The sequence below is a fragment of the Spodoptera frugiperda genome, chromosome 25, assembly GCF_023101765.2.
Source record: "Spodoptera frugiperda isolate SF20-4 chromosome 25, AGI-APGP_CSIRO_Sfru_2.0, whole genome shotgun sequence".
In the NCBI taxonomy this organism is placed as follows: Eukaryota; Metazoa; Arthropoda; class Insecta; order Lepidoptera; family Noctuidae; genus Spodoptera; species Spodoptera frugiperda.
Window position 1 is genome coordinate 9436542 of NC_064236.1, and position 13507 is coordinate 9450048.

Consider the following 13507-nt stretch of genomic DNA (forward strand, 5'->3'; position numbering starts at 1 on the left):
GCTGTAGCCATAACCAAACAACAAAAATAATAGGAATTAGCTAAATCTTATTTAATATTCGCACGTATTTGCTATGACCAAGCAAACAAAGACTCATTTTAATATGAATAAATAGATAAGTACACAAATAATACACATACAATACAAGAATATAAAGATGCCCTTGGATGGATATATTTCAACTGAAACTGCCCAGAGATCTGGCAGAAGTACCACATCAGCGTCATACGGATCTGCAGTTTATATTGGCCATCACATATTATACTTTCACGACTTTTCTTAACTTTTTAGATGATAAGATAAATATTTAAAAACTATAAAATATTTACGCTGTACCTACGAATGACATATTGATGACATTTTGAAATCATAGATTCAACTTCAAAAAAAAACCTTAAAGTTTACAATCAAACCAGCCTCGTCTAGAATTCTATGCGTAAAGACTATACCTTCTTACTCCATGTTTGCAACCAGATCCAATATTTTTTTCTTTTTTATAATAGGTACCGTATTAACCGTATGTAGTTATTTTGAATTAGATTTTTTTATTATTTTATATGTGATATAGAGCAGCAAACGAGCACACGGATCACCTGATGGTAACCTATCGACGGCGCACATGGATATCCGCAACACAAGGACTTTACCAGCCTTTTGGGTTGGTTACGTTAATGGCTTGATTAATAAAATTACCCAAAATATAAGTATATAAATTTACTTGCATTTTGTATCATTCATAGTTTGACGTTAATATTTGCACTTACACTATGAATCTTTGGTTTATATTGTTTGTTGTTGCATTAATACTATCGGCAAAATTCTATTTGCATGATACATAACAATACAATATAAAAAATAAACATTAGTATACAAAATCAATAAAATCATAAAAAAGACAACCAGTAAAAAAAGGAAATCGTATTTACATTATGAGATTCTATGCATATAAGTAATGCATTTTATATGTTTTCTTTAATGTATTTGTACGAATTAATCTCACAAAAATATTAGAGTAAGTAAATTATCTGAATACATCTTCCGAAGTAACATACTACTTTTAACTTAGATACTATTAACTCGAATCGTTGACAGTTGATTATTTATTCAAATTCAATGAATTCCTAGCTGTAGTTCACGGGTCAACAAAAGAAATCATAATGTATCTTGTGCCCTTGGTAACGAGCAAGCCCTCGTGGTAATGCGTCAGGCGGCCAGGGTGCATCAACAGCCATCCAAGTTTAGTGTCGCGCACCGAACAGTTGTACCGAATGAAACGGCAGCCGCCACCTTCGAAGTCAACATCTGAAAATTCACATACATACATTAACTCACGCCTTTGTCAGGAAATACAAAAAGGACACACTGACTACAAATCTGTAAAAAATATTTTATTCCCCAATTTCCAGCAATGTAACAGTGATCAATGGTAAGAAAAGAGAGCTGGTTGCTTTATATAGGACAAAATACCACACTATTCTGAAACAGAAACGATCCTGATAAGCTCAATACTGGCACTAGCAAATACCTACTCAATCAACGAGACAATATCTGATTCTTCATTAGTTACATCTAATTGAATTGTATAATTTAAATGCGCACATAATAAACAAACTTACTGGGTGTGTTAAGTGCTAAATTGATAGTGTATGTAGAGGAGTCGTGGTGTGGACGAAGAGAAGGCTGCTCATCTGGTCTGTAGCGCACGACGAAGTTCATTACCGATACCGGGGGCTGCAAAACATCAAAATATAGTTAAAACATATGAGAAACTCATAAACACAAATAAACATGGTAATAATACTAGTGTTAGTAACCATGTCAGTTTAAAAACTTATATAACTATAGAAAATATTAAAAAAAAATTACATTGTGATAATATCCGGTAAAGACCATCTCTTGAAGTGGCCGCACATATTCCTTCAGAATGTGAAGCCAGTGTCTCTCCAAGCCAACTTGATTCATATGGATGTCGCGAGTGGGTACTGCTTCATATCCACTCTCAAGACGTTTATCCTGCATGGAAGAGAAATTATAAATCAATAGTGGTTCTAACGTATCAAAAAAGGTACAAAATACTGTAACTCATTGTAACTATGTATGAAACACAATTTATTTACATTGTTGGATCCATCACTCCATTGCCCAAATGCCTCCATAATTTCAATCCATTCTGAACAGAACCTTTTGGACATCAGTGGGAACCAGTAAACGTCGGGACACGGCTGTAACCAACACGATTTACGTAGAAGTATACATGTTTCATTAAGTTATCACAACAAAATTTTTAGGTGTTTAAGAAATACATAAAGGAAAGCAATTAATATCATTTATAACTATAACAATACAAACCATTAAATGCTTTCTTTCTTCATCGAAGTTGAGATGATATTCTTCGTGTAAATAGCGTGTAGTCCATTCCATTTTATTATCAAAAAGCTGATACATATCTGGGTTGGTGCGGCTTATATCGTACGTCTCTGGGTTAACCAAATGTCCAAAATCTAATTCATTGCTAACGTACATGTACACACCCTGAAAATAAAACTCTGTGTTGAGTATATCACTTTTATAGGCCCCAGGTATATTTTGGGTATTGACATTTCGCAATGGATAATTTCACTTACAACTTCTCTTAGACTAGCGCAAAATGCCATATCGGGATCAATTCCTTCTCTAGTGTAAGTAACAGTCTTCGTAGCAGGCAGTCTGAACAGCGACATCTTGGCTAGGTAACAGTTCGTGATGAATGGCACGTTCCACACGCCTCTGTAATCAATTAACGGATACTTGTCATTTATCTACATAAGTCTACATTGATAAAACAGTATACATTTAATAGTTAAATAACATAATTCCATAAAGTTGAACTCGTTACGATAACCCGATTTGATTGTATTAAAGAAGTGCCTATAATGATTGCTATTTTAACATATTGACAAGTTATAAAAAACATCTCTTAGATGTATGAAATTTTGAGGGCACGCCTTATCGTGACCTATGTTTGAATTTATTAATATCATTTAAAGTATCGTCGTACGAAATGCGAAAGGAAGTGACGAGTACCGTATGTCACATAGGGGAGACAAGGGCCCTCCTGCTAGCACCTCGTCATTAGCCAATTGAAAGATTGGCGCAACAGGAATCACCGACACCACCAGTTGCACTCAGAGTCCCGCGCAAGACATACTAGGATACTCACGTGTCTTTCAACTTTATTTTAACTGTGTCATTTACACCTGACCGCGCAAATGTTAGTCATGAAAGCTAATTTCTATTTGTGCTTACTCCTACTATACTCATTTTGGATATGTTCGACCGACGCGCGACGTGGGCGCACCAGAAGCAGAACAAAATCCAAGGTAAATCAGGCACCTACAATTTGCAAGCTCTCAAAATAAAAATGGAGCAAGAAGCTACAAACATACTACACGGAAACTTTTTTTAACGTCGTTAAGTTTGCGTTTGGCCACCAACCCGCTTACTGCCAGGACGGCGAAACGAAGATGTGCGAACTTTAATTTATAATTTCAATTACACATTTTTCTAAAAAGTTCAAGCTACGGTAATGCTCCGCCGCAATATCTACGCGCTTTTAAATACAAATTAATTTTCCAGGTGCAAATCGGATTACCCATCACCGGAAAGTACAGGGACCCCGAATCCGATCAATATTATAATAATAACGACGTGAGTTTTAAGCTTGTAATTACAAAATAATACAAAATATGAACTTTAATGAATATAATATTCAATTACCAAATTTTTCAGGGTGCCAAAATTTTACTTGCGTCACATTTTGACCTTGAGTATGTATTGGGACACAAAATTGCATTCCTGTGTATCGCCAAAGGTTCACCTCGACCGCATATTACATGGTTTAAAGATGGAGTGGAAATATTTGCCCATCATTACTTACATGTGAGTACACAAACTACACAATTCTAATCAGCAAAGCGACTGCTATATTTCTAATAATATTATATTGAGTGTAAAATTAATATATTTCGCTATGCACGACTTACTTCGAGCTTGATGGTAATGATTAGATACTCTAATTTCGATTGCAAGCCAGTTAATTTCAGTATAAATCCTGGCGAATTTATAGCTGTTACTTTAAAAAAATATTTCAAAGAATGTTTAATTATCGTACACTACTCTGCAACAAAAAAACAAAGGCTCATTGTACCTACTTAGATAAAAGTTTATCGCAACGCGCCTTGTTTTTTTCCGCATAGATAGTTTATTGAGGTCTACGTGACAGCAACAAATATAATTTCTATAACAAATGAACCGCTTGGTAACGCTGTACCGTGTTGATTAAATCTCATACACTGGCCATTGTCCTATTTAGAGCATTAAAATTTATTTGAGACACGAGGCAAAAACGTTCAATTGGAGAATGTAATGGATTCGTTATATAGGTCGCATTGAGTTCAATTTTATAGTCATGTACTGACAATATTGATTGAGTAGGTACAATTTTACACTGTTTAAATTAAGAGATATTAGTGGATTTATTGCTTTCATCGGAGTTTTTGGAACAAGAAAAAGCATTTGCAGCAATTGCGTAGAGTTTCTGGCGATTACTAAACGTGCCTTACGTAAAGGTGTTGCTACTAAATTAATAAGTGTTCGTTTATATCATTGTCTAGATCCACGAGTGGCCTATTGGTGATGACCGTGTGAAATCGAAGATTGAAATTGACCCTGCCACTCAAATGGATGCGGGCGTGTACGAGTGTACAGCAGACAACATGTACTCCATTGATAGGCGCTCCTTCAAGACAGACTTTTCCATTGCCTTCGACTGAGTTATTATTCTATTAACCATAATTCATTAAACCACTTTTTGTAAGATTAAAAGCTTGTTTCACCATCTCCATATTATAAGTAGTCGATCAATTTATAAATGTGTCAAAAGTTCATATAAATTACATTACTTAATTCATATTTTTCTGGAAAATTACAGCTATCCAAACATACTTAAACTGGCCCTAAATAGGTTAACATAAAATTGACATTTTAATTTGTATAAATTTAATGTTCTTTATTTCAAGGTGTTTTAAATTTATTTTATGACTATTATAGGCGTAATTTAAGTTATTATATTACTTTTACATTCACAAACCTATACTAAAGACAGGTAACTATTTATTCTACCATTATATTTATGTAAGTATTTAAAGTTTTTGTCTAATAAACTTTAACACAGATGATTTTTATTTGTCCATATTATCACAAAACATATTATACCTTCAAGCCTTTTAAGCCCTAAAGAGGTAAGCAAAGGTATGGACATGTCGTTATCAAATATAACTCAGTTTTCACCAGTTTAATTATAAGTAGCCTAATAGAAAGGCGATGATTGATTGGACTTACTCCAGATCCCAGGTTATTAAGAATTTCCGAAAATCAATTTGCCCAACTCAGGAATGGAACAATGAACTCCGACCCCCTTACTAGGGTGTCGTGGATAACCTATTGACCAATAAGGCAGATGTTTTAATTTTAAACTCTGTTAGTAATTAGCGAGCGCTTGGAATACTTACTTGATGTTTTGGTAGACAATGTCCATGTAGTCGGAAGATCTAGCGTAGAACCCAGCGGAGTTCACAGCACCCCAAAAGTTGGACCACGCGAGTCCAGGCCGCACTAGCAACGGGGCGATGACGTCATAACCCGAAGATAATAGATGACGCAACGTGTTTGCTTCCAAACGGGACAAACTGTCTATTGAGAACAAATAGTCGCATGCACTGTTTATGCAACGGTCCCTGTGAATACAAACAAACTGAAATAAAACAAATATCTTCGAGATACCAATTTAAACCTAACACTTTCACCTCACACAAAATCTCTCTCGCAATTTTTTTACATATCATATTATCAGACTTCTTATTCCCTGAATGGAGTAAACAGAGTACATATTAGAAAACAAAGTTTACATAATGTGTAAATTCCATGGCCTAAGGAGCAGTGATATTGACCTCCACATAACACTAATCAGTACTCCATACTAATAACGAGATTGCCAAGTCACTATGACAGGCCAACCATGCACAGGAAACTGTGTGGTTGGTCTGTCATATTTCTTTCTTAATCAATATTGTGTATGGGTGATCATAACAAATATAAAGCTAGCAAAGTACCAGACACTTACTTGGCAATATTCCTAGCTTCTGATTCAGAGATGAAATCACTGGGTTTGATACGTTTAGCAGTAGCATACTCCTTGGCATGAGCTTGGAAGAAATCATCAACTTCAGTCTCATGATATTCCACATTATTTCTCAGCAATAAATGAATTTTGTCCTTTGGATAATCAGTCGTCAGAACTTGATCTAAGAATTCTTCCAGAAATGGTGTTGCTTGTTCTATAAATACTGCCATCATCACTGTAGGCAGCTTATCGTCCTAAATCAAATTATAATTTGGTAAATAAATGTAATTTTTATATAACTAAAACTTATACTTATATACCAATGATAAATAGGTTATAGTTATGTTATTTTTACCTTGAGTTCTATTCTTTTTTCATTACACATAGCACAGCCCTCTGTAGAAGACCACGCTTTGGCTAAATAGTTACCAAAATGATTTAAAGTCAGCTTAGATGGACCATTTCCATGAACTATAAGTGGTCGCTGTTTGGTAACAACATTCTCTATGTATGGCCATATTTCTGTACTTGTATTGGATTTCAATTGAACATCAGCTGAAAGTGAAAGAATAAATTTAATATCAATAAAAGAGTAAAAGTTTGCATGTTTGTAAAATTATTATAATACAAATTAAAGTTCATTGGTTGAAGACCGCTTGTCACTTGTTTGTGGAACTTCTAAATTCCTAACATGTTTCATTGTAATATTGGAAATGTAAAAGCTTGTGAATTTGTGTCTGTTTGTTACTCAATTACAACACAATGGAATGAGATTTGGAGCATGGGTATGTTATGGTCTGGAATGGCACATAGGCTACTTTTTATCCAATGGGAATGTGGGCGTACTTGCTGGTGGTGGATGCTAATTATTCTGTAAATATTATACTTACACAAAGCTCCATTCAAATTTTGAAATATAGCAGAATTGTGGTCCAACTTTATCTTGAGAGATTCCCTTAAATTCTTGTCCAAATAAATTTTTGTGTAATACAGCTGGTCATCATCTTTGTCACTGACCGGTTTATAATTCACTATTTCAAGTATCTCAGGCAAGTAACCTGCAGAGAATTAAGAATGCATATAAATATTTTGATAACCTCTTGTACACAACCATTATTATGAGAAGAGCATTGTGTTAAATATTAACAAAAGAACATTATACAGCCATTGTTGCTACACAGATTAGTTTTTAACCAAGCCTCAAAAATTGTATAATATTTATTATTATTATTTAATGAGATGGAATTAAAATAAAACTATAATGACTAACAATCTCAAAACAACACATTTTACATAGTTATTTGCTCTAATTTCATCATTGTACAACTTATCTGTAATCCTGGAATGGAAAAAAAAAACTTATATCTTTAGCCACTATATTACCTATAAATCCACCAGAGTTTAGGTAAGGATTTGCAACCTCTATGTTTGGATATTGTGATGCCAGTTTAGTATCTGGCCAGCAAAATTGTTCTGCAGCAAATAATACCCGCGTGTCAGGGAATGACTGGAACTTTTTCAGTATATCGTCAATACTTGCTAAGAATAACACATCATAGCTGAAATAAAATGAAGACAGTTAGAAATGTAACTCATGAAATTACACATTCAAGTAATGTAATACCTAATTTTGAATGCACTGACCTGTCAGTGAATAGTATAATTTTTTCTTTTTTTCCTGACTTTGATAACTCCGTCAACTTTTCTTTGAGCAAATTAATCTTTTGCCCTCCTCCAGGTAGATTCATGTCACCTCCAGTCCATTTTGTACCTTTGCCAAGCACTTCAACATCAATTCCATACACTTTAGCTGACCTGAGGAATCTCTCCAACCCATGATTTTCATCAGTGGCAACAGTTAAAACTTGTACATCATCTGCAACAAGGATAAAAAGAATTATTTTCTGTAGGTGACACAATGCGTAATAATGTAACAAAACCTGCAATAACATAAATTAAATGTACAATAACAGGAAATTGGTGGGTTTTAATTTAAACAATAACCTGATATTTATCTTATATCAAAATCTGCGAGGCATAATAAAACTCAAAATTTATTAGGTTTCTGGAATTATTTAATTACTTCCAAGTGTGAGTCACATATTATTCTGGAACATTTCCAGAACAGTAACATTTACCAACTCAGCCAAAGACAAATCATTATCAATTAGAAATAAACGCAGAGCAAATATACCTAATTAGAATTAGATAAAAGTAGTAACAATCGAGAAATAGCAAAATCTTAATTCCCGAAAAAGCTCAGCCATTAAATTCGCTAGCCTTATTCTACTAACACTTCGATTAATTTAATTATCTCTTGCTTACCTCGTCCTTCAACCAGGCAATTAAGAAGTAATAGAAAACTTAAAGCTTGCAAGAACATTACTAGTCTCTCAGTTCGGTGCATGACGACTAGTGTGAGTTCACTGCTTCCGTCGACATGCGCCTAAAATACTAGTCGTAAAACAAAATGCGGCTAAATAAACACTCGTTTAACGTTCCTCTTGTTCCAGATATGAGTTCCCGGTTCCGAAGCGATAAGCTTTAGTAGGTACCTACTATTGAAACTGAGATAACTTGCACTACACCGACCGTCCCGAGCTCACGACGCTCGGCCCTCGTATGAGATCATTTGACACAAGCATATGGTTTTATATTACAATGATGCTATCAGTTTATTATCTAAATATCATACATAACAATTTGCACACCAAGCGAGTACATCAAATTCATATTACACATGCACTGAACTACGGACAATGATCAATGACAGAACTACGACGACCGACAAGTACCTAGTCCAGTTGACGACAATAACAATAACCAACTTGAACTTCGTGAGAATCGTGGTTCGTGTCGTGTGTTCGTTCTTATAGAGTCACACTTGATTTCAAGTTTAAATAATATTGATAGTAAGATTTTAAATTAATTATTTAAAGAATAAAAAATACACAACCTCTGTATTGTGTAAATATTCTTTTTATTGTGTCTTAGATACCCCGTCGTTCGTTCTGGAGAGTGAAGCCAGAGGCGAGCGGGGGGCACGCTCGGCGCGTTGAGTTACACACATGCATGAAATTTGGCAACGCCATTTTTGTTATTTCTATAAGTTGTAATTGTATGGTGAGGTTCCATATATTATAGACAAATAATCAAATGCTAAAAAGTTATTTCGTACCAAAAACATTATGTAAAATATTTGCCAAGTCTCGATATTGGGGCTGCTTGTTTATGTGGATTTGCAGTAAGCTGTTCACTGCAATGCACCTTCCCGTCAATTAGTTGAGTACCCGTTAATAAAATTATTACATACAGTACAAAATAAATACGTAAACAAAAAAAGTACTTATAAAAATAGTACTTAACTAACATGCTTCATAAAAATAATGATGAAAAGTAGTAAACAAACATGTCACTTACTTATCTTTCGAGAAGAATTAAAAATTATGTAGGTATAGGTAATCATTTTATTTTGACCAAAGAAATTGCCGCCATATTTTATTATCAATGTTGCCAATTTTTTTTTCATTTTACCCTTTTAGCATCGCTATTTTATGAGGAAAAAAAATATTTTTATTATTTATTGGATTTACACTTACCTACGCTTTAAATGTAGGTATTATTTATTCTAACTGACCTGAATAAAATATTCGATTTTCACACATAATATTTTTTTTTGTCTTTGCTTTTTATCTTTTTTTAACCCCCGACGCAAAAAGAGGGGTGTTATAAGTTTGACGTGTCTGTCTGTCTGTCTGTCTGTCTGTCTGTCTGTCTGTCTGTGGCACCATAACTCCCGAACGGATGCAGTGATTTCAATTTGGTTTTTTTCGTATTAAAGGGGACTTATCTGCGAGTGTTCTTAGACATGTTTGATGAAAATCGGTTAAGCCGTTTTAAAGTTATGGGTGGTGAAAGTAACGTAAGCGGGAGATTAACCGAAGGTCTGCAAATATACTGGGATGGGGTCTCAAATGAAACCGCATTGAAAGAAAATATTGAAAGATATCATTTTTTCGTATTAAGAAAAATAAAAAAATAAATTAAAAATTAAAAAAAAATAATAAAAAAATTTAAAATTAAATTAAATATTTTATAAAATACAAAACTATAAAACCTGCACCAATGTAATCTTTAGGCTACTTATAGAAATAAAAACTAGTAATTAATAAGTAAAAAAAAAAAATCAACGAACTTGACCTTGATTGTAATCTTTACCTTGACAAGAATTGAAATTATAGTAAGTATATTAATATACTAAGCCTAACTTAACCTAACCTACCTATAAAAAGTATAAAATAAAAAATTAAATTAAAAATTTAAAAAACCCCCGACACAAAAACTTAATTTCCCTTTAAAAAGTAAAAAATAATAAAAGAAAACTAATCTTAAAGTACCTAAGAATGTACTAATAATTCTAAAAAAAAAATACGTCGCGTTGGGGGACCGCATGAATACGGACTGTACACCGCCGCCCCCGCCCCCGTCGCTATATTTCTAATTTCTGCCTTATAGTTAAGTACTTAAACATCAATTTACTTTAATGTTAACACCAAGCATGTGATACTTATGAAAAAATCGTAGATAAGTAAGAAATAATTAGGAGCGGTCCCCCAACGCGATGTATTTTTTTTTTAGAATTATTAGTACATTCTTAGGTACTTTAAGATTAGTTTTCTTTTATTATTTTTTACTTTTTAAAGGGAAATTAAGTTTTTGTGTCGGGGGTTTTTTAAATTTTTAATTTAATTTTTTGTACCTATTATAATAAAATTTAACTTGTAAACTTGAAACATGTAAGTGCTGTGTATACCTGTAAGTGACAAGCTCACTCTGGCTGGATAATAAGATACAATGTTTTAAAAAAGATGAATTGTGAATGAGTCGTTGGAGTGCCATAAGAATAAATAAATAAATAAAATGATTTTCGAAATTCGAAAGTTACTTTGATAGTTATATTTTTGATGGAAAGGGTTGAAATATTTAATTAGAAATAATGTCAATAACGTTAATTGTTGTTTTGATGTTGAAAATAAATTAGTTCATGCAAAAATATAAATATCAATGCAGTGTCCAATAAAAAATATTTTTAAAACAAATGCAAAGTGATTGTTTTTTTACTTTTTTTTTACTTTATTTCAGTGGTGTGGAACATGTAACATGCAAATATTTATGGGAGAAATAAATGTAATAGAAAAATTTACGTTGTTTCTGGTGTAAACCACAAGTCGTACGCACACATGCAAGAAATTTTGAAACGCCATTTTTGTAATTGTTTTTATTCTTTATTATATAAAAATAAGTCGGGTTTTCCTTCCTGACGCTATAACTCCAGAACGCACGAACCGATTTCCATGGTTTTGCATTTGTTGGAAAGGTCTCGAGTTCCGTGAGGTTTATAGCAAAAAAAAATTAGGAAAAAAGACATGGTGGCGAAACGGAGTTCGCCAGGTTTGCTAGTTCCATATATATTATAATGAAGCTCTATATAGACATATTTATAATCAAAACTTTATCATGATAGTAATATTATATGACTGGCCCATCAAGTTAAATATTTTTTGTAAAAGTGGTAGATACGTCGATATCTCTAATAAATAGTTTATTGGGCCCTTCGATTATCCTAGTCAAACTAGTTTTTATAGTTTTCCCTTTATCTAATTTTCAACTCACGGTTTATGGGAAGTACCTACTAGTTCTATTTTAATGCTCATGAGTGAGAATGTGTCATGAATGCGAAACTTTGTTTACGTCTTGGAACTAAATGAGATTTAAGTATGTGATTACGGTTTACTGGATGACGAAAATGTCTGCGTTCTTATCCAGAGGTTCTCAAAATATATACCTTCCTGAGGCCTGAAAATGTGACAAAATGGTAATGGATAGTATGGCAGTGTTTGCTTCGCGCATGACTTGGCGGGGGCACTACCGTGCCCCTAAGTAACGAAAGAGCTGTGACATAATTTTTATTTCTGAAGTGCTTATTATTTTATAAGTAATAAATTGTACTGAAAAATTGAAATAATTTATTTTTGACAAACTAACTACCGGATTTTAATAAAAAAAATTACTCACATAAAATTTTTGCTCTTTGAATTAATTTTTATAGAAACATTATTTCAAATGCAAATAATAAAGATTGATAAAAGGTACAAATTATACCTACCTAGGTAGACATTTACCTATGTAGGTAGGTATCTGATGTATTGTGAGTGGCGTCAGAGATTATGGGGAAATAGGTACCTACGTACTTTACTTAGGTACTGCTAGCCGCTAGATATATTTTTACCCCAGTTTTATTACATTGACCTTACAATAATAGCTATGATATTATAAGGCAAATCAGATATATTTATTCTCGGTCAGTGTTTTTCAAAACATCGCAGAAATCAAGGGGACTAACCGCTGCCGCTGAGTCACACCTTGATAATTTCTTGTTAGTTTGGTCTGGTCTGGTAGATTGAGTAAACTTCGGTAGGTGCGGGGATTTACATTAGTACTTAGATTACTTGTAACTTGTAAGTAATATTTATTTGATTATCAATATACAAACATTGCAATATTTGTGCAAGTAATCACGGGGGTAGAGAGAGCAGTAGGTAGATAGCATCAGTCTACAATTATACATCCATACACCGATTACATAGGTAATTATTATATTACAAAATAAATACCTAGATTAGGCGATAATACTTAGAAATATAATTATTCGCACGGGATTAAAAAAAAGAAAATGATAAATAAAAAAGGTACTTAATTAAAAAAACTAAAAAACCCGACTGCGTTTCTTTATACCTAATATGAAAATGAAAAAACCTTAAAACAAGAAAGTCATCGTAACACTATTACTCAATACAATATTTTATTATTAATAAAGTATTGTATTGGGTAATTATTATAATATCGATGGTAATAAAGAAATATAAGGTCAGCTTTGAGTTTTGGTTCGATTCAAGCCCTTGCATTCCCATTAATTAATTTAATACTCGTACGGACATTCATCAGTGATCTGAGTGATCACAAAACCAAAACTCAAAATGATGCAACATTTATATAATACCGGTTTATGGAAGTACTGCACAAATTACACACATGTTAATATCATCGCAAGGCAGAATGTTTCAATAAAATGAGAACAAAAAAAAAGAAATATAAAATGTTAATTATAAGTACCTTTAGAATACAGGAAGTGTTCTTTGCAGTTTTCGTCTTGTGAATTTTTTTCGCAAAATTCTTGCGATAAAGTTCCCTGTCTGAGAGCAATGAATATTGCTAAAAACCAGCAACATTTAAAAGGAAAACTGCGACGTTTGTGAACCATGTTTTCCTTAAAGCTCCCAACGAGCG

General features: G+C 33.1%; 2 protein-coding genes across 4 annotated transcripts; one reads left to right on the forward strand and one right to left on the reverse strand.

Moving 5' to 3' along the window:
• Positions 1 to 699: 699 nt before the first annotated feature.
• LOC118276714 (procollagen-lysine,2-oxoglutarate 5-dioxygenase) lies at positions 700 to 13507 on the reverse strand. Of its 3 annotated transcripts, none has more exons than XM_035595254.2 (13): positions 13334 to 13507; positions 7805 to 8036; positions 7544 to 7719; positions 7051 to 7218; positions 6516 to 6715; positions 6161 to 6414; positions 5550 to 5774; positions 2625 to 2766; positions 2350 to 2532; positions 2118 to 2222; positions 1867 to 2013; positions 1617 to 1731; positions 700 to 1302 (listed from the first exon to the last, which is right to left on the reverse strand). In XM_035595254.2, the coding sequence occupies exons 1-13, from the start codon at positions 13479 to 13481 to the stop codon at positions 1133 to 1135; spliced, it is 2265 nt and encodes a 754-aa protein (XP_035451147.1). In that variant the 5' UTR covers positions 13482 to 13507; the 3' UTR covers positions 700 to 1132. The 3 variants fall into 3 exon arrangements, with proteins under 3 accessions (XP_035451147.1, XP_035451306.1, XP_035451226.1); XM_035595413.2 differs by lacking the exon at positions 13334 to 13507 and adding an exon at positions 9581 to 9658; XM_035595333.2 differs by lacking the exon at positions 13334 to 13507 and adding an exon at positions 8486 to 8985.
• LOC118276974 (immunoglobulin domain-containing protein oig-4) lies at positions 2845 to 5213 on the forward strand. The gene is made up of 4 exons (XM_035595649.2): positions 2845 to 3359; positions 3616 to 3687; positions 3769 to 3918; positions 4653 to 5213. Exons 1-4 carry the CDS (start codon positions 3249 to 3251, stop codon positions 4809 to 4811), a joined length of 492 nt encoding a protein of 163 aa, XP_035451542.1. The 5' UTR covers positions 2845 to 3248; the 3' UTR covers positions 4812 to 5213.